The 26852-nt window shown below is 37.1% G+C and overlaps 1 protein-coding gene and 1 non-coding gene across 14 annotated transcripts in view; both read right to left on the minus strand.

Moving 5' to 3' along the window:
• Nucleotides 1–26852, minus strand: part of DOCK7 (dedicator of cytokinesis 7) — a 205118-nt gene that overhangs the window by 134001 nt on the left and 44265 nt on the right. For all 13 annotated transcript variants that reach the window (XM_032844881.1, XM_032844877.1, XM_032844886.1 and 10 more), the window contains exons 8-12: nucleotides 15952–16018; nucleotides 14668–14817; nucleotides 10391–10471; nucleotides 7816–7981; nucleotides 2329–2471 (exon numbers count right to left, since the gene is read on the minus strand). In XM_032844881.1, the coding sequence (XP_032700772.1) occupies nucleotides 2329–2471; nucleotides 7816–7981; nucleotides 10391–10471; nucleotides 14668–14817; nucleotides 15952–16018 (607 nt within the window). The remainder of the gene's footprint in view (nucleotides 1–2328; nucleotides 2472–7815; nucleotides 7982–10390; nucleotides 10472–14667; nucleotides 14818–15951; nucleotides 16019–26852) is intronic.
• On the minus strand, nucleotides 20288–20481 carry LOC116859540. The gene has a single exon (XR_004381180.1). It is a non-coding gene; the product is annotated as a U2 spliceosomal RNA (small nuclear RNA).

The following is a 26852-nucleotide window of genomic DNA, read 5'->3' on the forward strand; positions in this document are numbered from 1 at the left end:
CATTTTATGAAGATTTTTTCCTGTGGTCTAATTATTGTAAATGTTCCATCAGTTGCTAAAACAATATACACTCTCCTTCTGTCAGATCTTTAAATGGTCTTAACTGACAGTACATTCAGATTATCTCTACTTAATTATTTCTGTCTACTTAACCTGTTAAATTGATTCTATTACTGGCCTCCACTCTCTACTCCCTGTATGCCTTTTGTTGGGTGAGACACAATTCCCACCCCCTGGCTTGACCCCGTGACTTGTCTTGGCCAATAAGCAAATGTGACGCAGAGACCTGATAAACATTTGCACAACTGAGTTTGGCCCTTCTGTTGAACTCCTGCCCCTAGGATGAGAACATGACCAAGCCAGCCTGCTAGAGGATGAGAATAGAAGAGAGACATGGAAGACACTTGAGTCATGTTAGTCTTCCCAAGAGAAGTCAGTCTAGATCAAATAATCGAAGTCGATCTCTGAATGTGAATGAGCCTAGCTGACACCCGCAACTTCCACACTGTGTATTCACCACTGTATATGCCAACTTATATACCTGTCAACAAATAAATTTCTTAAAAATTAATGGGTGGGTTTAATTTTGTTTTTATATCTCCATGTACTTTTAGTAAGTTTGACTTGACAATTTCAAATCTGTACATAAGCACTGCTGATTATTACATCCCAATCATGGTTAGTAATCTCTCATCAACTTAAAAAAAGAACTACCTTCTGTATCTCATTTAGGAGAAACTTGTACCTTGAATTCTACTATATTAAAATTATAATCTCTGCTTTTTACTTAATTTGCATTTGTCTGGTGCATAGTATGCTAGCTATTTAAAAATATTTTTAAAAATTATACATGCTAATAATTTTTAAAAATACACTGTACAAAGTATAAATGTTTTTCATTAAAATAAACAAACAAATAAATGGTTTCTATTGTTGATGTTTCCAATCATCATTCATTTGAAGTTTTCACAACCACTTTGTGCTAGCTTCCAGCTACCAGTCTCCAACATAGTATCCAGTACGTGGTGAATGCTCAAAAAATATTTGCTGGATAAATAGGTAGGTGGGTGTACTGATACTCAGTACATGCTGAACACTCAGAAACTATTTGTTGGATCAATAGGTAGGTGGGTGGATGGATGACTTGTTGATTTAAAGTTACAATACCAGTTCAATAATAAAGTAGGCTGAAGAAATGAAAAAAGAATTGGGAAATAATGCCGAAGTGATATAGTGCTTGAAGAAGTAGAAAGAGAGAAAAATGTCATAGCTGCAAGGCTGAATCACTGTATCACGAAAATCTACTGCCCAGTTCCTATAGCTTTATTTGGCCTATCACTTCATCCAAATAACACTGTGGCCTTTTCTAGACTCTTTCTTGTTCTATTGCCCATAATAAAAAGACCCTTACCACTTCAGACAATTCTCAGCTACTTTACTCTTTCAAGTCATAAGATGTCAGTAGGCAAGGATTTCCTCCTCTTATTTAGAATAAGACCTCACAAGAAGGAATTCTTGGACAATATTTAGCACTTCCCCTTCTTCTGTTCCAAAACATATACACGGTACCAATTCATTCTGTATCAAAACCCAGTATGGACATGCATATGTGCATGTACTCACGCAAAAATTAGGGAGAAAAAATCTCACTGAAGGAACATTTAACCTCGCTATGTGCAATGCACTATTGTTTTTCTATTCTACTGTGTTTGTTTGTTTTTAACCTGAGTATTATCTACATTTCCACTACTGTTAATGGATCATGACCAGCATTTGAAAACTCCTGATTTGATTCATGATTTAAAGTACAGAGAACATATTTGAAAAGAATAAAATATTTGATCAAGAACTTCTTGGACCTATAAATGCACCTATAAAAATAATGTTGATTACATTTTAGCACAAAAATGCACTACAAAGGCCTGAAAGTCCTATTCCATATAGCACTGATGTGGTAAATTCAACCAAAAAAAACCTGGATGGGGAAGAGAGATACAACCACACAATCACTGACTGAAAAAATTCATATACCATAAATGTTTAAAAGTTAAAACATTACAATTGAGAAATAGGATATAAATGTGGAGAATAGATTTTGATGCATTATTACTATAACAGTTAAATAAATATAATTATACAACAGGCATAAGATTATTTTATTCTAATACTTCTTATCCTTGAAAGTTTTTTAAACTTTCTCAAAATCACAAACTGATTAAATGTACAAACATGTACATTGCATGTACATGTACCATTACAATTTTTCTGAAAATAAAAAAATTTCACATACATATAGACCCCTAGAATTCCTACATGACAGAATAATACCTGCTTAAAAAAATTTGTCACTGTGAGAGTAGCAGGTCGAAAGCTGGTCAGGTTACAAGTGTCATCTCCACTCGTCGTCCTTTCGAGTGATCGTCTGCCAACAATACTAGAATTCCTCCTCTCTGACCAAGACCCTTTTCGTTCTATGAAGGGGGGAAAAAAAGCATGATATTCATTTTCATAATATTTAAAACTTGTTTTAAAGCAGCTTTCCAAACACAGGGGGGAAAATCATTAAAGTTGAAAATTCAGCATACTGATTGTAGAAGGCGCTTCACTTCCAGAGAGTGGGTGGCAGCTAAACATCTGACTCTTGGTTTTGGTTTAGGTCATGATCTCAGGTTTGTGACACTGAGCCCTGAGTCAGGTTCCACACTCAGCGCAGAGTCTGCTTAAGACTGTCTCTCCCTCTCCCCTGTGCTCACTCTCTCTCTCTCAAATAAATAAACAGAGCTTTAAAAAAAAAAAAAGAATTTCACTTCTGGAGAGATCAGTAAGAAAGCACTATACCTAAATCTTCTGGTTCTCTTTTTAAAATTTCTCTAGTGTAAAAAAAAGTCTCTACTATGCTATAATTATGTGTATAATCAAAGATGAGCTATGATGAGCAGCTACCGAGGAACTATGTATTTGCTGGGAAATATTCACACGATAAAAATTTTAGTAACCATGTAATAGTCCGTAACTTGAATGTGAATTCAAAACAGAATTTTAATTCCAAGTCCTTACACAACACCATTATTCAAAACCAAATGAACAGCTATGTTGCAGATCAACAAGGAAACAGAAGACCTTAAACAAACTAGACATTACAGACATCTATACAACATATCAGCAAGGAAAAGCAGAATACATGCCCTTCTCAAGTGCACACAGGACATTCTCCAAGGCAGACTAAGCCATAAGACAAAATACAATAAATTCAAAAGGTCTGAAATTACTCAAAATATGTTCTCCAACAACAATGAAATCAAACTATAAATGAGTAACAGAAGAAAATTTGGGAAATTCATAAACATGTAGAAGTTACGGCAAACTCTCAAATAACCAATGGGTCAAAGAGGAAATAACAAGGGAAATCAGGAAATAGTTAAGATGTATGAAAATGAAAACACAATATCCCAAGACATATGGGATATCACTGAAACTGCTCAGAGGAAAATATGTATCTATAAATGTCTATATTAAAAAAAAGAAGAAGAAAGCTCTCAAATCAGTAATTTAACCCTACATTTTAAGAAACAAGAAAAAAGGGTGTCTGGGTGGCTCAGTGGTTTAAGCCTCTGCCTTCGGCTCAGGTCATGGTCTCAAGGTCTTGGGATCGAGCCCTACATTGGGCTCTCTGTCAACGGGGAGCCTGCTTCCCCCCGCAGTCTGCTGCTCTGCCTACTTGTGATCTCTTTCTCTGTCAAATTAATAAATAAAATCTTAAAAAAAAAAAAAAGAAACAAGAAAAAGGAAAACTAAGACGAAAGCAAGCATGAGAAAGGACTCAAAAAAAAAAAAAAAAAAAGGTGAGGGACGCCTGGGTGGCTCAGTCAGTTCAGCATCTGCCTTCGGCTCACGTCATGATGTGGGGTCCTAGGATTGATCAGGCTCCCTGCTCCGTGGAGAGTCTGCTTCTCCCTCTGCCCCTCCCCCTGCTTGTGCTCTCTCACCCTCTCTCTGTTGAATAAAAAAAAATAAGTTCCTAAAAAAAAAATGACAACAGCTGAATGGCGATAAATGAAATAGAAACTAGAAACACATCAATGAAACCAAAAACTGGATCTTCTAAAAGAAAATTTTAAAAACGTCAGCTAAATGGATAATTAAAAAAATAGGAAAGGCTCACATTACTAAAATCAGGAATGAATGAGACATCATTACAGCTCTTAGAGAGAAAAGGGATTATATTACAATATTATGAACAACTGTAGGTCAACAATAAGATAACTTACACAACATGAACCAAATTCTAGAAAGAAATACAGTACTGAAACTGATTAAAGGTGAAGCAGAAAATATAAAAAGATCTAATTAGTTCAGAAAAAATTTACCACGAAAAGGCAGAGCCAAGATGACTTCACTAGTGAATCTTCCAATTTTTCAAAAACCAAATACCAATCCTTCACAAAACCCTCCAAAAACCAAAGCAATAATTCACAACTCATTCTGTGAGGACAGTGTTACTTTAATACCAAAACCAGACAGAGATGTCATAAGAAAGAAAAACTGCAGGCCAATATCCCTTATAAATATAGAAGAAAAATATTAAACAAAATATTGAGAAACATATTCTAACATCTACAAAAAACTTGCATACCATGACCAAGTGGGATTTCTCCCAGAAATGTAAGATTAGTTTAACACCCAAAACCCAATCAAATAATGCAATGCACCCTACTTAAAGAATAGAAGACGGGGCACCTGGGTGGCTCAGTGGGTTAAAGCCTCTGCCTTCGGCTCGGGTCATGATCCCAGGGTCCTGGGATCGAGCCCCATATTGGGCTCTCTGCTCAGTGGTGAGCCTGCTTCCCCTTCTCTCTCTGCCTGCCTCTCTGCCTACTTGTGATTTCTCTCTCTGTCAAATAAATAATAAAGAAAATCTTTAAAAAAAAAAGAGAGAATAGAACACAAAAACCATACAAGTCAACCCAAAGGCAGAAAAAGCATTTAACAAAATCCAACATTCTTTCATGATAAAAACACTCAAAAAGTCAGGCATAGAATGGAATTTCACCAATCTACTGAATTATATCTATAAAAAACCTACAGCAAATATCATACTTGATAATAAAAGACTGAATGCATTCCCCCCCAAGGTCAGGAACAAGAAGAAGATATCCACTCTTCCCACTTTAATATTGTACAGAAGAGTCTAGTTAAGATCATTAAAAAAGAAAAAAGAAATAAAAGACATCCAGATTGAAAAGGAAACAGTAAACCTTTTTGTTATTTGCAGATGACATGATCTTATATAGAGAAAAATCCTAAAGAATCCAGAAGAGAAAAAAAAAACTAATTAATAAACATGTTCAAATAGTTTCAAAGTACAAGATCAATATTCAAGTCAATCAATATTCAAGTCAATATTCTATACATAAGAAATGAACATTCTAAAAATGAAATTAAGAAAACACTTCCATTTAAAACAGCATAAAAAAATAAAATATTTGGGTATCCATTTAACAGAAAAAGGACAAGACTTGTACACTGAAAACTATAAAATGCTGGAAAAAATATTAAGATCTAAATAAATGGAAAAATATTCCATGAATTGGAAGACTTAATATTCCCCAAATTGATTTACAGACTCGATGTAATGCCTATCAATCTTCCAGCTGCCTTTGTGCAGAAATCAATAGCTGATCCTAAACTTCATATGACACTACAAGGGTCCAAAATAGGCACACACACAAAAAATCTTTAAAAAAGATAATAAAGTTGGAGGGCCACTCTCTCCACTTTCAAAAATTACTGCAAAGCTAAAATAATCAAGATGGAATAGTATTACCATAAGCTTAGACATATAAATCAATTGAATAGAATTGAGAGTCCAGAATTAAACCCACATATCCATCATGAACTGATTTTTAACAAGAATAGCAAGACCATTTGCTGGAGAAAGAACAGTCTTAGCAAATGGGTGTTGGGACAACTCATTACCTACATAAAAAGAATAACGTTGGACCTCTACCTCTTACCATGTATAAAAAGTAACTTGAGGGACGCCTGGGTGGCTCAGTTGGTTAAGCGGCTGCCTTCGGCTCAGGTCATGATCCCAGCGTCGTGGGATCGAGTCCCACATTGGGCTCCTTGCTCGGCAGGGAGCCTGCTTCTCCCTCTGCCTCTGCCTGCCTCTCTGTCTGCCTGTGCTCGCTCGCTCTCTCTCCCTCTGTCTCTGACAAATAAATAAATAAAATCTTTAAAAAAAAAAAAAAAAGTAACTTGAAATGAATTATACCCAAATGTAAGAGTTACACCTTTAAACTCTTAGACAAAAAAAACATACAGGTAGATCTTCCTGATACTGTGTTAGGTAATGCTTTCTTAGATATAACTCCAAAAGCACAAGCAACAAAAGAACAGAGAAATGGAAATTCATCAAAATTTAAAATATCTGTGCTGCAGACAATACCATCAAAAAAGTAAAAAACAAACAAACAAACAACAACAAAAAAAAACCCACAGTCTGGGAGAAAATGTCTGCAAGTCCTTAATTAGAGAAAAGATTTGTATCCAGAATACCTAAAGAATTCTTACAACTCTATGACAAGAATATAAAAGAGCCACATAAAAAATGAGCATCCACTAGATAACAAGACAAAACAGACATTTTTAAAAAAAGGGCAAAGGATATGCCTACATCTTTCTCCACAGAAAATATACAAATAGCCAGTGCAAAAAATAACACTCAAGGTCATTAACTATCAAGGAAAGGCAAATCTAAACTACAATGACAAACCTCTTTACTTGCACTAGGACGGCTGCAATCAAAGGGCCAGATAATAAAAGTGTTGGTAGAGATATGGAGAAATTGGAGCCTTCACACACTGCTAGTAGAATTTTTAAGGTTGCAGAAACATTGGAAAACAGCCTGGCAGTTCATCAAAAGGTGAAATACATGGGCGCCTGGGTGGCTCAGTGGGTTGAAGGCTCTGCCTTCGGCTTCGGTCATGATCTCAGGGTCCTGGGATCGAGCCCCACATGGGGCTCTCTGCTCAGCAGGGAGCCTGCCTCCCCCCGACCACTGCCTGCCTCTCTGCCTACTTGTGATCTCTGTCTGTCAAATAAATAAAATCTTTAAAAAAAAAAGGTGAAATACAGAATTATCATCGATCTGACGATTTCTAGTATATAAAGAAATGAAAACATATGTCCACACAAAAACTTGTACATGAACTTTAACTGCAGCATTATTCATATTAAACAAAAAGTACAAACACATAAACAACCCAAATGTGTCTCAACGGATGAATGGATTAATAAAATGTGGTATATCCACATGATGCACTATTATCTGGCAATAAAAAGAAATTATACTGATGTGCTACAACATAGATGAACTTTTAAAACATTATGCTACGTGAAAGGAACTAGTCACGCAAAGACTACATATTGTATAACTGTATTGATATGAAATGTCCAGCATAAGCATATCCATCCAGAGTAAGGAGTTCTCAAGTTATTTAGGGTTGGTTTTGGGGACTGGGAGAGAATGGAGTTACTGCTAATGAGTACAAAAGTGTTCCAAAATTAGAATGTGGTGATGGTTGCAGAACCTTATGAATCAAAAAAAAAAAAAAAAAAAAAAGAATTATACACTTTAAATGGGTGAATTGTGTGGTATATAAAGTACATCTCAATAAAACTGTGGGGAGAAAAAGCAAAAAAAGAAAAACTTTTCATGCTTCAGAACACTGCAAGGTCTACAAATAAAACAAGCCTATATAGAAAAAAGAAAAAATTATACATTTAGGAATATTTTATATAAAACACTCTTACCTCCAGTGCTTATTTCCACCTCTGTAGAATCTCTTTCCAAACTCCCCGCACTGCTAACAATATTCATTAAATGGATTGCAGTCCAAGCAAAAGGCATGCGATATTTCCCAAGTCTTTGACAAAACTGATCGGCTTGACTTCTCAGCTTCTCCAATTTTTCCTTATTCTGCAAAACAAAACTTTATACATTATATAATTATGCTCAAAAGAAATGAATTAAAGACTACTTCACAATACATATGAAGATGGGGTAAGAATTCTCCATTCTCAACAAAAATGGAAAAATAGGGGTGCCTGGGTGGTTCAGTAAGTTAAGAGTCTGCCTTCAGCTCAGGTTATAAACCCAGGGTCCTAGGACTTAGCGCAACTGTGGGCTCCCTGCTCAGTGGGGAGTCTACTTCTCCCTTTCTCTGCCCCTGCTCAAGTGCTGTCTCTCTTGCTCACTCTCTCGCAAATAAATAAAACCTTCTTTATAAAAAGATCGAAAAATAATTTATACCTTTCAGAGGTATACACTATTTATCTTAACCACTGAATAATTTCGACCCATTCTATAAATGTATATGTAGAGTAAGTCTTTTAAATTTCTCTTTGTGATTATCTCACCTTGTTCCTAGGAGAGAAAGGAAAGCAAGTGCCAAACATGTTTATGTATTACAAGTACCATTTTATGAAAAGAAGTATAACCATGTTCTACTCAGTAACTGCTAACTATAAAATAATTCAAGGTTATGGACTTACTAAATTTTTATTATTCTGAAAAAGATGGCAGCAGTTGAGCCATTTGGAACTAATCCTTAATTTATGGAAAGAAAAGGAGTAAGGTATGGTGAGACTGGGGAGAGCAGACAGGCTAATAAGCCAGGAATTATAATAAGAGAAGCAAAGAAAAAATTATTACGAAGGGACCAAACCCCAGAAACAGACTGATGGTCCAAACAGTATGTGCCTATCAGGAAGATATCCTGAAGCTGGCCCAACTTTTAGGGTGTCCCTGACACAAACACTAAGGGGGCCTGTGATAGCCAACCACTGGTCCAAGAGTAAAAACCTACACCAAATTTCTTATATCCTCTTTCCATATAGGATGTATACTCTACCACAGTCCTATCTTGAGACTCAGGTCTGGGAAAAGAGGGAAGGATAACTAAATGGTAGCACTGTTTCTTCCTATCTATTATACCTCCAAAATAGAATCTTGCTTTAGAGACTAGATATCCAGTGTACTTGATTCTATGAGCTTATATACATATGTAACAGGGTGCTATTATAACTATGAGCTCCATAAAACAGGAAATTAAATTTAAAAAATGACAATCTGGGGAAAGCCAACATACATTAACCCTGATTTCAACTAGCTAGCCAGGGATAAGAGAACATTATCATGTACCCAGGTCAACCTTGATTAGCAGAAAAGTCTCAGTTCTTATTATAAATTTCACAGACAGAAAGCAAAGCATATTTTAGATTTTGGTAATTTGTCCAGTATTCCTCAGGCATACTCTCCAGGCTATTCCAACTATTAAATCAAATGGTCAAAGATCTAAGATCATCTGTTATTCTTTTTTTTTTTTTGATTACTTAAGAGATTTTATTTATTTATTGGAGAGAGACAGAGAGACAGAACTGAAGCCGAGAGAAGGAAAAGCAGGCTCCCCACTGAGCAAGGAGCCCAATGTGGGACTTGATCCCAGGATTCCCAGGATCATGACTTGAGCCGAAGGTAGGCGCTTAACTGTCTGAGCCACCCAAGCTCCCCTCATCTGTTATCTTGTGGCTAATTCAGGGTATCTGAAATTTGGTACCAACTTTAATATAAATTACTCTTGTTTTATAAGTTGATTCAAATTCTATAACATAGTGGTCTGATGGCAAAACAAATTGCATTTTCTATTTTTACCATATTCCTTAATTATCTGCAACTAGACAGAGCTCCAGAATACTGGTGTCTTGCTATGAAAAGTTTTACTATCAATACCACTATTTTATAAAAATATCACTACTTTTGAAATTTTTCATTATTTAGGAATTAAACTATATTAACTTCGTTCTCTCCAAGAAAAAAAAAAAAACGTAAAGAGTAAATTAGTTTGCAGGTAACAGAGATTTTAAATAACAACACAGCATAAGGGTACCTGGTGGCTCAGTCGATTAAGTATCTGACTCTGTATTTCAGCTCAGGTCATGATCTCAGGGTTGTGAGACTGAGCCCACATTGGGTTCCATACTGGGCATAAAGCCTGCTTAAGATTCTCTCACTCCATTTGTCCCTAGCCAACCCCCCTCTAAGACCAAAAAACAAATAAAATAAAATAATAATAATAATAATAATAACAACAGCATATGACATAAGCTAGGTGACAAAGGAAATAAAGAAGAAAGTAAAAAAGTGGGTAGGCCACTAGAAAACGATGAATTAGTAGTGAAATTCCTTAATATGCTTTGTATAGTGTTCTCCCAAATAACAACTTGGGAAATCTGAGGATGTTTAGGGTTGGACTCAGGAGATTTGGGGAAAATGGGGAAGGACTATATGACTATAAAGGTAGAAAAAATGAGAAGCATGATAGTCTACCTTTGTGGCATCTGCTTCTTTGAAAATCATGTATGGCTCTGCACACTCTCCGATGTCACCCTGTTGTAGGACTTTTTCTAGCTGTCAAAGAAAAAAAAGTAAAGACTAATTAAGCCAAAAAAAAGAAAAAAGAAAAAACAAAGGGAAATAAAAAGAAAGAAAAGGGGGGAAAAAAGCAATCAGCCTGGAATGCAAGGATGGTTCAATATAAGAAAATCAATCAACATAATGCACTACACTAACAGAATGACAGAAAAAAAAAAAACACACGATCATCTCAGTTGATAAAAAAAAATAATCAGGCAAAATCCAACACCCTTTTACACTAGGAATACTCAACAAACTAGCAATAAAAAAAAAAAAAAAAAAACTACCTCAACATAATAAAGGCCATACATGGAAACACCACAGCTAAAATGATATTCAATGGTGAAGTTGTTCCTCTTACATCAGGAGCAAGATAAGGATGCTCACTTTTGCCAATTCAATTAAACAAAAGACTGGAAGTCTGAGCCAGAAAATAAGGAAGAAAAAGAGAAAAATATGAGTCCAAATTTGAAAGGAAAAGTAAAATTGTCCCTGTTTACAGATAGGATCCTTTATTCAGAAAATCCTAGTATCACACACACACACACACACACACACACACACACACACACATAAATGGTTGAACTAACAAATACAGCAAAGCTGGAGGATACAAAATCAAAACACAGAAACCATTTGTATCTCTATACACTAATAATGAACAATTCAAGAAGGAAATTAACAATTTCATTTACAATAATATCAAAAGGAAAGGAAGCTTACATTATGCCACTCTGCTTCTACAGAAGACCTGTATTAATAGTTGTTTTTGCTAACTGAAAGAGTTCCACTTCTATAAAAAAAGGCAAAAAGTAAAAATAACATTCAACATTTGCTTTGCAGTTGCCAGACATACAGGCAGCACACACCCTGAGGAGCAAGAGTGGGGCTTTCCAGCTCCCTCCCTGGACACTCCACTCAGCATGTCAGCATCAAGAGGCCATAGCTTTGAACTGTGTCAGCGAGTATCTGTGCTTTACCTCCATTTACTTTGTGCATCTGTTGGCAAGATATGTCTAAAGGTATCAGGACAGTGTGAGAGAGATTATTTTTTGGGCCAAATAAGGATGAATAAACCATTTTAATCATGCGAAGGAGTATGACATGACAACATACATAAAAGAACAAATTAATGCTGCACATAATATGGAGGACTCTCCCAGACATCATATTGAATGAAAAGCCAGACACAAAAGCCTACGTAAGATACGATTCCTTTCACGTGAACTTCAGGAAGAAAAGCCAGCAATGGTGACAGAAGTTAGAATACTAGTTATCTGGTGGAAGGGCAGGGGTAATCACTAGAAAGAGAAACACAAGAACCCTCCAGAGTAATGAGGTAACAGAAATACCGTATGTCTTGAGCGGAGGAGTGATTATACAGATGCATACATGTGGAAGAATTTACCCAACTGTTTACTCCAGATTTGTATACTACAAAGATCTTACTGTAGATAGTTTATATCTCAGTATTTTAAAAAACGTGGTAAGTAGCAAGTGTAACTAACTGAAACTTATTCACTGCTGGTGGGAATGCAATTTATCACAGATACTTTGGAAATCCATTTGATAGCATCTACCAAAGCCGACATACAAATATTCTATGACGTGGCAATTCTACTCCCAAGGATAAACTAAACGGAAATGAATACATGTCTATCCTCATGAAATGCAAATGTTTACAGAATTACTGATAAAAACCACAAAATTAAATTAACCAAAATGTCTATCACCAGTGAAGAGAATTATGATATAGTCATATAATTCTATACAACGTAAATGAATTTTAAAACTGGGGCACGGGGCGCCTGGCAGGGGGCTCAGCTGGTTAGGCATCAGACTCTTGGTTTCCACTGGGTCATGATCTTGAAGTTGTTGGATCAAGCCCCGTGCTGGGCTCCACCTTCAGTGAAGTATCTGCTTGGGATTCTCTCTCTCTCTCCCTTTGTTCCTTCTGCAACTCTCACATACACACTTTCTCCCTCTCTCTAAAATAAATAAAATCTTTTAAAAAATAAAAATTGCTGCATAGAGCAGTAAGATTAATCACACGAACAAGTAGCAAGTCACAAAATAAAACACCCTTGGATCCTATTATCACAGTGTTCAAAAACAAGCGAATACTTTTGGGGGAGAAGAAAAGGAGTAGTGAACAGTATACGGGCAGTTTCTGGGATTCTGGTTAACATTTTGTTTCTTAACCTGGGTGGGTGGTAACATAATGTATTTATTTGGGGATAGTTCATTAAGCCATACATTTATGACTTATCATACTTCATTAAAAAATTTAATTAAAATAATTTTAAGCTTATTTTGTTATAGTTACCTTACTGTAAACCCAAGTGGTGGTTGTTTTTTTTTTTTCATCTATTTGCAGGTTTCTTTCAATGAGCTTTGTTTTTATTCTCTAAAAAAGACTAGTGCTGCTAAATATTTGCTTCTAGGATTGACTGTTCATTTTAGCTAAGACCTATTTTAACCTGAATTCATAGCAATGTGTCCACAAATTAGGACATTATTCCTGTGGGTAAACAGGATTCATTTCATGACAATCCACTTTATAACCTTATTGTAAAATTCATTACCTTTTATGATAATTTTATATAAATAAAGATAAATGATTAAGGAATGTATTTTAGGCTTCTCTCAAGTCAAGGTCAAGTTATGGTAAATGATTCTTCAAGTTATCCTAAGCTAAACAGCTTAGTAACAGAGAGATTTTACAATTTGTAATCCTTATTCTTTTTTTTTAATTTTTGTTTTTGTTTTTATCTTTCTAAGTTTTTATTTATACCGGTTAGTTAATATATAATGTAAGAGTAGTTTCAGGAGTAGAATCTAGTGATTCATCACTTATATACAACACCCAGTGCTCATCCAAGTGCCTCCTTAATATCCATCACCCATTTAAACCATTCCCCTGACCACCTCAACTCCAGGAATCCTCAGTTTATTCTCTACAGTTGAGTCTGTCTGATGGTTTGCTTCTCTCTATTTCCCCCCTCATGCTTGTAATTCTAATTCTTAACTGGCTGAAAATCAAATCATACTGCTCCATAACCTTGATGATTTAGATATTCATATTTATATAATATAAACACTGAGTGATAAAAATCACAGTAAGGTTCCTATGACAGTTAATTTTATATGCCAGCTTGGCTAGGTTTTCATGCCCAGTTATCTGACAATCTACATGTTGCTATGAAGGTATTTTTTTTAGAGGTGATTAGCATTTAAATCAGTAGAATAAAGTGGACTACTTTCTCCACAATATGGGTGGGCCTCATCCAATTAAAAGACCTTAAAAACAAAGACTGAGGTTTCCCAAATAAATAATTCTCAAGACTGCAACAAAGAGGCATTGCCTGGGGGCACCTGGGTGGCTCAGTAGGTTAAAGCCTCTGCCTTTGGCTCAGGTCATGATCTCAGGGTCCTGGGATCGAACCCCGCATCTGGCTCTCTGCTTAGCAGGGAGCCTGCTTCCTCCTCCTCCTCTCTCTCTCTCTTCCTGCCTCTCTGCCTACTTGTGATCTCTGTCTGTCAAATAAATAAATAAAATCTTAAAAAAAAGAGGCACTGCCTGAATCTCCAGTCTGCTGCCCTGGAGAATTCAGACTCAGAACTACAGTAACAGGGGTGCCTAGGTGGCTCAGTCAGTTAAGGTTTTGCTTTCAGCTCAGGTCAAGATCCCAGGGTCCTGGGACTGAGTTCCACTTCGGGCTCCCTGCTCAGCAGGGAGTCTGCTTCTCCCTCCCACACTCCCTCTGTGCTCTGTCACTCTCTCCTGCAAATAAATAAATAAAATTTTAGGAAAAAAAAAAGACTACAATATCAACTCTTACCTGAACGCCAGCCTACCACCTTGCCTGACACAGCTCAAATTTGCCAGCCCTCAGAAATACATGAGCCAATTCCTTAAAATCAATCAATCTCTCTCTCTTTCTGAGTGTGTGTGTGTGTATGTTTGTGTGTGTCTCCATCCTACTGATCTCTTTCTCTGGAGAATCCTAATAGAGCTCCCACTCAAAAAAAACTTAGGAAGCACCTATAGTGCACATCCAATATGATGTTAATAAATATTAAGATGAAAAAATAAAGATAAAATCTTTGCCCCTAAAAAGCTTGCAGTATTAATAGAAAGACAAGTACACAGACACTACACAAACTAATATATTTAACATTATTCTCACCTTTATTACAAGAAAAACATCTTGTGAAGGATAAGTGATAGAAAAAATAGCTGATCTTGCCAAGGTGGTAATGGCAGCAGGTGGTACATGGGGACGTAATAACCCTTTCATCTGCTCAGAATTAAGGTCAAAATAAAAGTTTTCTGAAATCTAAAAAAAAATTCATATATTATATTTAAAATATGTACATTTTACAAAAATCAAACATAGTCTTAAAACACTATAGATATTAGAACATTATACTAATATAAAATTTATTATATATTTCAATGACCAATCTTTACATGTCTAAATCAAAGCAAAAAGAAATATACAAACTATCTGGAACATATAGAAGACACATATTCTAAACAACTATATCCCTAACCTTTTTTATTAGAAATGTAATTTGTAGTAAAGTACACAAAGAAATTACTAAGATGAATTACCTCAAATTGAGTCTTTAAAAAATTATATAAATAATATTTTAGCAGATTTGATTTAGCAAATACAAGCTGCTAGAGCAGAATTCCAATGCAGAAATTTCTAATATATTGACAGCAGAGGTCACTGAAAGTACTTAGTTGCTACTACACATTAAGGAGCCTTACAATATAAGTTAATAAATGCTGTATGAGGGGTGCCTGGGTGGCTCAGTCAGTTAAGCATCTGCCTTAGGCTCAGGTCATGATCTTGGGATCCTAGCAGTGAGCCCCACATTGAGTTCCCTGTTCAGCCTGGAGCCTGCTTCTCCCTCTCCCTCCACCTCTCCCCTCTGCTCACTCGCTCTCCTACTTTCTCTCTCAAATAAATAAAATCTTAAAAAAAGAAAAAAAAGAAAAGCAGTATGAGATAGCCCCCTGGAAAAACTCCTAAAGGTAATAAAGATATGATGGTAAAACTAAAGCAGTATTTAAGACAAAATATTTCAAGCACACGTAAATGATCTTTTAGCTAGTGAATTTTAAAACTGCATCAACCAAAATTCCGTATGATTCTAATCCTTTATACATTGTTGCCTAAAATGCTTTTCTTATATTAAATTTTTCTTAAACTAAAAGAAAGCTGCTTCCGCTACCTCTTTTTGAAACTCTCTCCTTTAAATAAAAACTAGGTATCAACTAAACTATTTTATACTAAGAAATTATTTAACAAGTCTCAATAAATTAAATTTCTATTTTCTTCTTAAAAGATATGTTAAACAATTCTCAAAAAAATTTAAGTTATCTTACAAAACAAATTAAAAACAAGTTTCTGAAACCTAGAATTGTGACAAAAGACTATATTCAAACAATATACCCTTACCTTTTTCTTTTCCTTGACATCATATAAGGCCAAACTTGCAAAAATGGGTTCAATTTCAATTTCAAACCTTTAAGAAAAAAAAAAAAAAAGGAGTTTAACCTTTCTTCATCTGTGCTATAGCATCTATGCTACTACCCCTTCTTTCTGAAACACTTTTCCATATATATCTATCGGTCTAAATCAACCATTACCTCCTCTAGGGTAATCCCATATATTCAATGTAAAAAAAACAAAAACAAAAAACTAAGAAAACAAGTAAAAAATTTTCAGAGGAAAACAGGAGCATACAAAATTCTATCACATGGCAAGAACCAAAATAAACAGTTTCAGGGCCTATCCATCTAGATTTTTGTCTATGTATAAATGCACTTGGTGAATGAATTTTTTTTTAAGATTTTATTTATTTGACAGAGAGAGAGCACTAGTAGGCAGAGAGGCAGGCAGAGAGAGAGAGGAGGAAGCAGGCTCTCTGACAAGCAGAGAGCCCGATGTAGGACTCGATCCCAGGACCCTGAGATCATGATCTGAGCTGAAGGCAGAGGCTTAACCCACTGAGCCACCCAGGCGCCCCTTGAGCAGTGATTCTTAACAAAGGACAGTTTTGCCCCCAAAGGGATATCTAGCAATGTCTGGAGACATTTTAAATTATCCTCACTGCAGGAGCATTACTGGTATTTAGTGAGTAGAGGCCAGGGCTGCGGCTAAACATTCAACATTATATAGGAGAGTTCCTGACAACGAAGAATTAGCCAGACTAAAAAGTCAATAGTGTCAAGGTTATAAAAACCATGTTCTTGGGAATGCAAGTTGGTGCAGCCACTTTGGAGAACAGTGTGGAGATTCCTCAAGAAATTAAAAATAGAGCTTCCCTATGACCCTGCAATTGCACTACTGGGTATTTACCCCAAAGATACAGATGTAGTGAAAAGAAGGGCCACCTGTACCCCAATGTATATAGCAGCAATGGCCACGGTTGCCAAACTGTGGAAAGAACCAAGATGCCCTTCAACGGACGAATGGATAAGAAAGATGTGGTCCATATACACTATGGAGTATTATGCCTCCATCAGAAAGGATGAATACCCAACTTTTGTAGCAACATGGACGGGACTGGAAGAGATTATGCTGAGTGAAGTAAGTCAAGCAGAGAGAGTCAATTATCATATGGTTTCACTTATTTGTGCAGCGAAACAAATAACATGGAGGACATAGGGAGATGGAGAGGAGAAGGGAGTTGAGGGAAATTGGAAGGGGAGATGAACCATGAGAGACTATGGACTCTGAAAAACAACCTGAGGGTTTTGAAGGGGCAGGGGGTGGGAGGTTGGGGGAGCCAGGTGGTGGGTATTATGGAGGACACGTATTGCATGGAGCACTGGGTGTGGTGCATAAACAATGAATTCTGTTACGCTGAAAAGAAAAAAAAAACATGTTCTACACAGCTCATTTTTTTTAATCCTAGAAGTATTATCAAAGTCATGGGCCACCTGGGTGGCTCAGTTGGTTAGGCATCTGCCTTTGACTCATGTCATGATTCCAGAGTCCTGGGATGGAGTCCCACATGGGTTCTCTGCAGGAAGCCTGTTTCTCTCACTCCATCTGCCTACTGCTCTGCCTGCTTATTCTCTCTTTCTCTCCAAAAAGAAAAAAAGAGAAAAGAAAAGAAAAAGAAAGAAGAAGTAAAGAAAGAAAGAAAAAAGAAAAGAAAAAAGAAGTTATCTCCTTGCTGGAGATAACATATTTGCACTGGATTAAGAATTTAATGAAGGGTGATTCACAAAGATTTGGACAAGATTTAGGAAGAACAACTACAGAACGTACAATTCTCTGGGGGTAACAATAGCAGGGAGACGTTACCAATCCTTGACCTAAAGGAGACCTTGGAAGTGGAATCCAAAACTTAGAAAGAAAAGATACATAAGGGCCTTTCACAGAAACAGTGCCTTTTTGAGAAGGAGACAACCAATTGATATAACCTAGCAGGGAATGAGTAAAGGAAATAAATACCCCTGATTTCAGGCTCTTCCACCCTCTGACTTCCTGCTGATGCCTCTTAGCAGGACTTAGCAGAAGCAGGACTTAGCAGAAGCAGGACTTAGCAGAAACAGGACTTAGCAGAAGCCAAAAGAACAGGGATTTTGGTGATACTGTCTACACAGCTCAACATCTACAAAGCCTACTCTGCAACCTCTTTACCACCTGTTAGTGTCACTCGCTAGAACTTTGACTCCAGTGGGTACGTGGTACCACACTGGATGAACTTTTAATATGCATCTCTTCATATAGTTATGACCACAAAGGTATCCTCTTTTGGACCATTTTTCTATTTCGTATTTGACATTTTCCTCATCAATTTATACTTCTTTATGAATTCTGTATATGGACACTTTGTCAAATGAATGTATTGAAAATATCTTCTCCTTCTGTATGACAGAGAAAGAGAAAGAGAAACAGATATCCAACTGTCCTGCCAATTTATTAAAAAGATAATCTTCCCCACTGTCTATACAGTTGTTTTCCCTTATGTGCAAAAAGTGTTCCAAGACCCCCAAGGACGCCTGAAACCTTGCGGATAGTACTGAGACCTATAGATACTATGTTTTTTCCAATAGATACATAATCTGTTTTAAAGTTTAATTTATACTTTAGGCACAGTAAAAGATTAACAACAATAACAAATAACAGAATAACTAATGCAACATACTATAATAAAAGATATGTGAATGTGGTCTCTCTCTCTCAAAATGTCTTATTGTACTACACTCATCCTCCTTTTCCTTACGATGGCATGAGAGGATAAAATGCCTATGTATGACATAAAGTGAGGGGAATGACGAAATAGGATTAGGCTACTATTGACCTTCTGACCATACCTCAGAAGAATCACCATCTGCTTCTGGACAGCACCTGACCACTGGTAACTGAATCCATGGATAAGAGGGGGACTACTGTCACACCACTTAAATAGTAAATCAAAAATCCATAAACATACGGGTCTTTTTCTGGCTCTAGTCCATTGGCTGGTTTATCTAATTATGTGTCCATGCTATACTGTCTTAATTATGTAGCTTCATATTAAGTCTCGATACCTAGTTTTATTTCATAAAAAGTGCTTCAAAACTGCCCTGTCTCCTTTTGGCCCTTTGCACATTCATATAAATTCTAAATTCACATAAAAATAAGCAAAAATGGATCAAAGGTAAAAGAAATGGTTATTGCTTATTCAGAAAATATCCTATTTCGTAATTTAGCACCATAAAATTCATGTATAATAACTTTCTCTATGATACTCTTGGACAATATTTAGAGATCCATATTGTTAGTATGATGAACAAAGGTTGGAAATCCTGAGGGAAAAACACAGTGTGGGGGCGCCTGGATGGCTCAGCGGGTTAAAGCCTCTCCCTTTGGCTCGGGTCCTGATCCCAGGGTCCTGGGATCGAGCCCCGCATCGGGCTCTCTGCTCAGCAGGAGACCTGCTTCCCGTCCTCTCTCTGCCTGCCTCTCTGCCTACCTGTGATCTCTGTCTGTCAAATAAATAAATAAAATCTTAAAAAAAAAAAACAAAAAAAAAAACAAAAAAAAAACACAGTGTGTTTCACATAAGAGAGGCTCCTCCTAATGCATGACAATAATTTTTTGAATGAGATTACATAATTTGATTTTTTTTTTTTTTAAGTTTCAAAGGCTCTTCCATTATACAAAGGAAATTCCACAGTGGTTGTTTTCTTCTTTTTTATCTTTTCTCTTTTTCAATGTATACTCCTCATAGGTTCAGTACATAATCCAAGTCAGAAAATTCAAAAAAAGCGTATTGTACTACTCCCATGCAATTAAACATATGTATGCTTGAGTTTGTCAAGAAATAGTATTTGAAGGATTCCTGGGTGGCTCAGTCAGTTGGGCATCTGCTTTCCTCTCAGGTCATGATCCCAGTGTCCTGGAATAGAGCCCCTGCATTGGGCTCCCCGCTCAGTGGGGAGTCTGCTTCTCCCTCTCCCCACTCTTGTGCACTCGTGCTCTCTCTCTCTCCCCCTCTCGAATAAATAAATAAAATCTTTTTAAAAAATTAAAAAGGAAAAAAGAAGAAATACTATTTGAGCATTAGATGCTCAGTGGCTACTAAGCTGCAAAAAGGCTGTTGTTGTTGTTGTTGTTGTTTTCACTATAAGTGCTCATTTACTTGAAATGTTGAGAATTCTGAAACATCCAAAACAGGCAATCTTAAACACTCAGAGGCCTACCAAAACACACAACTAGTAAAATACTGGCTTATTCCTTTTAAGTTTTTTTTTTTTTTTTTAAGTGGGGTGTATTTTTTTTTTTTAATTCCCCAAGAGGGTGAACTGTTCCTGGAAGTACTCTAGTACTAGGTCAATGTATGGAGTGGAGGGAGCAAGCACCTATTCTACTTCCTAGTTCCAAAAATCCATTTACTATATCATCCTTGGGTAGAGAATACATCACATATTAAACTGATAAGAACATATTTTAGTGGGGTGTATTTTAACACATTTGCTTCCATACAATTTTCTTAATACAGTTTTGAACAATTTTATCAACATGTATGACTCTATTATGACTTATAGTCAATGTTGTCCAATAATAACGGCACCACAAATCTGGACTACCTTGTTGCCTTGGAGTTTTTTGCCTTGAAGTTTTTTGAACCACACAGATGGTACATGAGCTTATGGTTATGAACTCAAAGAGGAGTCACTGTTTGGGGTTTTTTTTTCCTGTTTCATAGGTAAATTTCTCCCTGCTACAGCCAAAGTCATAACAGATAAATATCTCTACCACCTACAGTATTACTCCTGTAGAATCTGGTGTTAGGTACTTACACAAGACTCTGTTTCTACCCTGTTTGAGTGCAAGCTCTTTCTCTTGTAGAGTCCATTAAAACAGGGTTGGACATGGTGCACCTGGCTGCCTCAGTGTGTTAAGCTTCTGCCTTCAGCTCAGGTCATGATCTCAGGCTCCCGGGATGGAGCCCCACATTGGGCTCTCTGCTCAGCAGGGAGCCTGCTTCCCCCTCTCTCTCTCTGCTATTCTGCCTACTTGTGATCTCTCTCTCTGTCAAATAAGTAAATAAAATCTTTTAAAAAAACAAAAACAAAAAAACAGGGTTGGACAACAGCCCCAATGTAAAAATTCGCTACAGAATGCTTACTCCTATGGAAAGATTTCCTACCATTATTAGGCTCTCAAGAAATTCTTAGTTTTATAACAGCTTAGTTTTAATCCTTAGTTTTTTATCCTGAATATCTAGATTACTTTATTGCTGACTCACAGTCTTAATATTAAAAATAATTTTCTCATGCAGGATAAAGGAAGGTTATTCTTAGAAAACAAATGTAAGGAAATTTATTTTCAAAAATGTATCAGTTTCTGTAATTGATGACTAAAATAAAAACTATTATTTCTGATCCCTTCTGAAATCATAATGTGATTAAGTTCTTCCTTCCTTTAAACCTGGATTTTTCCGCATGATAGAGAAATCACATGTATATAATTCTTAGTTCAGGACTTTTAGCAAGAACTGACCAAACTAAAACTAAAGATCACAAAATGATGTGAAAACCCATTCTATATTTTATTCCTTTAAGGGAGAAATAATAAACCTAAAACTTTATTAGTCAGTAAGATCATAAGTATAAAACCACAATGAGATGCCTCATATCCACTCTCATCAAAAAAATAGATAATAAAAAGTGCTGGCAAAAATGTAGACTAGTTAGAAGCCCCATACATGCTAAGGGGGAATGTAAAATTGTACAGCTGCTTTGGAAAACAGCCTGGCAATTCCTCCAAAATTTAAACATGGAGTTACCAAATCAACCACAATTCTAATCATAGGTATATACCCAAGAGAAATGAAAACATAAGCTTGTATATAAATGTCTTAGCAATATGATTCATAACGGCTGAAAAGTAGAAACAACCCAGGGCACCTGGATGGCTCAGTGGGTTAAGCCGCTGCCTTCAGCTCAGGTCATGATCTCAGGGTCCTGGGATCGAGTCCTGCATCGGGCTCTCTGCTCAGCAGGAAGCCTGCTTCTCTCTCTCTCTCTCTCTCTCTCTCTGCCTGCCTCTCTGTCTACTTGTGATCTCTCTCTGTCAAATAAATAAATAAAATCTTTATAAAAAAAATTAAAAAAAAAAAAGTAGAAACAACCCAAATGGTCATCAACTGATGAATGGATAAACAAAATATTGTGTATCCATCCATTGAAATATCACTCAGCCATAAAAAGAAATCAAGTACTGATACATGCTATAACATACATATAGCCTGAAAACATTACACTAAGTGAAAGAAGTCAGACCAAAAAAACACCACATATTGTATTATTCCATTACTGGGAAATAATTAAAATAAACAAATGTATATAGACAGAAGACAGATCAGTGGCTGCTGAGGGCTGGAAGAACTGGGGGAAAAAGTGAAAAGTAATGGATATGGGATTTCTTTTGGGGATGATGAAAATGTTCTAAAATTGTGTTGACATTGCACACGTCTGTGAATATACTAAAACACACTAAATTGAACATTGAGCTAACTGAGTGAAGCCACTGGTGAACTATACTGTGTACACTTTGAGTGAACTGCAATGTATGATTATATTTCAATAAGGCTGTTATTTTTTAAAAAGTGGAAGCAACGCATGCTCATCAAGTGATAAATGGATAAACAAAATGTGTTGTATTCATAGTTTAATATTATTAGCTATATAAAAGAATGAAGTATTGATATATGCTACAACATAAACCTTGAAAACATTATGCTTTGTAAACAAAGCCAGACACAAAGGACCACACATTATATAATTCCATTTCATTAATTATACAGGATAGGCAAACTTAAAGTAACCTAAAGCAAATTAGTGGTTGTTGGGGGCTGAGAGAATAGGAGTGACCACTAAGGGTACTTTTATGAACAGAACTGTGTCACCTGAATATGTTTATGTTGCAGCCCTAATCCCCAATGTGACTACATTTGGAGATAGAGCCTTTAAGTAGATAACTAAGGTTAAATGAGACCATAAGGCTGAGACCCTAAGCCAAAAAAAGACTAGTGTCTCTATAAAAAGAGAAAGAGACCCCAGAGACACTCTCGTCATTCAGGAACAAAGAAAAGGCTACGTGAGGGTACAACAAGAAGATAGCCATCTGCAAGCCAGGAAGAGAGGCCTCATCAGAAACCAATCCTACCAACACCTTGATCCTCAACTTAAGAGTCTCCAGAACTGTAAGGAAATAAATTTCTGTTGTTTAAGCCACCCAGTCTAGGGTATTTTGTTATGGCAGTCTAAGCAGACAAATACAGGTATGGAGTTTCTCTCTGGGGTGATGGGTATGTTCTAGAATTAGTCACAGTAATAGTTGTACAACTCTGAATATACTAAAAACCTCTGTCTTTAGCTTTCTAGGGACGGTGGCAGAGTAGGAAGACCCTAAGCTTCACCTCTTCCCATAGATACAACTAGATAACACTCACGTAAGTGTAAATAAACCAGAAAACAACCCAAAAACTGGTAGAACAGACTCTCCACAGCTACTTGTAGAGAAGAGGCAACACAAAGAAAGTAGGAAGGGCAGAGACAGGTCAGGAGTGAAATGAACCTGCAGGAGGGAGGAAAACAATAGGTACAGAAAGGGGGAAAAAAACAAGACCATCAAAACAGGCACCCCAGGCACAAGGAACCCACAGGGGTAAGACGAATCCCTATAACATTTGGCTTTGAAAATCAGAGGGGCCAAATTTTACCGTTCTTACCATCTGTGGGGCTTAACACCCGGAACTTTAAAAATCAGCAGCTAGGCTTTGGGATGGCCCGGAAGGTGAAAGGAAACTGAGTCCCTGCTCTTAATGAGACAACACAACAAAGAGTCCCTCAGATTTTTTTTTTTTATAAAAGACTTAGACTTATTTATTTATTTGAGAGAGAGAGAGCATACATGTATGCATGTGCAGGGGCTAGAGGGTGGGCCGGGGGTAGACAGAGGCAGAGGGAAAGGGAGAGAAAAACTTAAGCAGATTCCACCATGAGAACAGAGCCTCACTCAGGGCTCGATCCCTGGGATCACAACCTGAGCTGAAACCAAGAGTCAGCTGCTTAACTGACTGTTCCACCCAGGCACCCCAGCCCCGCAGATTTTACAACATAGATGTAGCAGCTTGAAAAATTTCTGACGTGTGGGGTGCTTGGGTGGCTCAGTCAGTTAAGTATCTGCCTTTGGCTCAAGTCACAATCCCAGCATTCTAGGATCAAGCCCTGCATCAGGCTCCCTGCTAGCAGGGAGTCTGTGTCTCCCTCTCCCTCTGCCCCTCCCTCCCACTCATGCTCTCTCTCTCTTGCTCTCTCTCTCAAATAAACAAAATCTTTAAAAATAACCTTAAAAAAAGAAAGGAAAAGAAAAATTTCTGGTGTATACAAGAGGGAGATTAGTTTACAAATCTTGGAGCATGTGCGGGAGGTACAGGGATCACTGGAAGACCTCTCCAGGAACAAAGAAGTTGGTGGGTACCATTTCCCTCTCCCACCCCTTCAGAAACCAGCACAGTGCCAACTCTCCACCTAACTTGCTAACGGGGCAACATGTCTCTTCATTCTCCAGCAGACATGCCCCCTACAATATGCCCTTGGCCAGAACCCATCCAAAGCAATGCCACAAGCCTGGTAGTGTGCAAAGAGCCCCAAAAGGGGCCACAACTCCTCCAAAGTAACCCCTACACTGGGGAAGGGAAAGATAACCACACACACCAATTCCCCTGTGGCCCCAGCAGTGGGGCTGGAGCAGACAGCTGGTCTGACCATAGGCCTCATCTAGCAACAAAGCTTCTCGGGAGACAACACAGGGAAAGTGCCCCACAGTTCAGTGCACTACATCCCTGGCAAATGCCTGGTCTTACTCAACTTAAGCCCAAGGCAGCCCCAGACCGACCCACTAACATCACAGGGACCAAAACCTGCCCGCAACAGGCAAAAAGAGTCACTGCAGATAACTGAACTGTGAACTGCATCACACCTCGGAGATCCCCTGAATTACTGGATTCTGGTGAAGAGGGGACAGTGCACTGCAGGGTATTACAGAACCCATTCTTCATAACACCACTACTTTCAAGAGCAGGAGATTTGGCTGACTTTCCTAACACACAGACAGACACAGAGAGTTAGACAAAATAACGAGAAAGAGGAATATGTCCCAAATGGAAAAAAAAAAAAAAAAAAAAAAGGACAAAATCACAGCAAGAGAACTGAACGAAACTAAGGTAAGAAATATAACCAATAGAGAATTTACAGTAATGGTCATAAAGATACTCATGGGACTCTAGAAAAGAGGGGAGGACCTCACTGAGACACTCAACAAAGAGACAGAAAATATCAAAAAGAACCAAAGATGAAGAACTCAGTAACTGAAATTAAAAATACACGAGATGGGATAAAGAGTGGACTAGAGGAAGCAGAAGAAGGGATCAATGACCTGGAGGACAGAGTAATGGAAAGCAATCAAGCTGAATAAAAGAAAGGAAAAAAAAAATGAAAAAAGACTTACAGAATTCAGTAAGGCCATCAAGCATAGTAACATGTGCATCAAAGAGACCCCAGAAGGAGAAGAGAGAAGAAAGAGAGCAGAAAAATTATTTGAAGAAATAATAGCTGAAACCTTCCCAAATCTGGAGAAGGAAACAGAAATCTAAACTGAGGAGTCACAGAGAGACCCCAAGAAAACCCAGCAGGTCCACACCAAGACACACAGTAATTAAAATGGAAAAGGTAGTGACAGAGAATTTTAAAAGCAGCAAGAGAAAAGAAAACAGTTACATACAAGGAAAACCACATAAGGCTACCAGCTGATTTTTTAGCAGAAACTTTGCAGGCTATATTCAAAATGATATATTCAAAGTGCTAAAAGAAAAAAAACCTGCACCCAAGAATACTTTATCCAGCAAGGCCATCATTCAGAATAGAATGAGAATAAAGACATTCCTAGACAACTAAAAGTTACAAGAACTCATCGCCACTAAACTAGACCTACAAGAAATGTTAAAGGTGATTCTTTGAATGGAAAGGAAAGACCATAAGCAGGAGTAAGAAAAGTAGAAAGCACAAAAGCACAAAAATCAAGTATACCTATAAAAATCAGTCAAGAGACTCACAAAATAAAAGAATGTAAAATATGACACCATACACCTAAAATGTGGGAGCCAAAGGCAGGGGAGTAAAGAATGGGTTCAAACTTAAGCAACCATCAACTTAATATGGACTGCTTATGCATAAGATGTTACATACAAACTTAACTTAACCACAAATTAACCACAATTTAAAACCAGTAATAGATATGCAAAAAGTAAAGAGAAAGGAATCTAAGTATATCACTAAAGAAAGCCAGAAAATCATGAGAGAAGTAAGCAAGAGGGGGGCCTGGGTAGCTCAGTTGGTTATGCAATCAACTCATAATTTCGGCTCCCGTCATGACCTTCAGGTCATGAGATCGAGCCCCACGTTGGGCTCCATACTCAGCCCATGAGATTCTCGCTCTCTCTCTCTCTGACCCTCCCCCAATTGTGCACGCTCTCTCTCTCAAATAAATAAATAAATATTTACCCAAAAAAAGAAGTGAGCAAGAGAAGAAAGGAAGAGAGAATATAATGCTAAGTGAAATAACTCAATCAGTAAAAGACAAAAACCAAATGATTTCAATGATACGTGGCATTTAAAAAACAAAACAAATGAACAACAAAAAAAGAGATAAACCAAAAAACAGACCTAACTGTAGAGAACAAACTGTTACCAGAGAGGAGGTGGGTTGGCAGATGGGTGAAATAGGTGAAGGGGATTACGAGTATACTTAAGCACTGAGTAATACATACAATTACTGAATCACTATATTGT

The sequence above is a fragment of the Lontra canadensis genome, unplaced genomic scaffold (genome assembly GCF_010015895.1).
Source record: "Lontra canadensis isolate GAN:19392208 unplaced genomic scaffold, GSC_riverotter_1.0 scaffold158, whole genome shotgun sequence".
Taxonomy (NCBI): Eukaryota; Metazoa; Chordata; class Mammalia; order Carnivora; family Mustelidae; genus Lontra; species Lontra canadensis.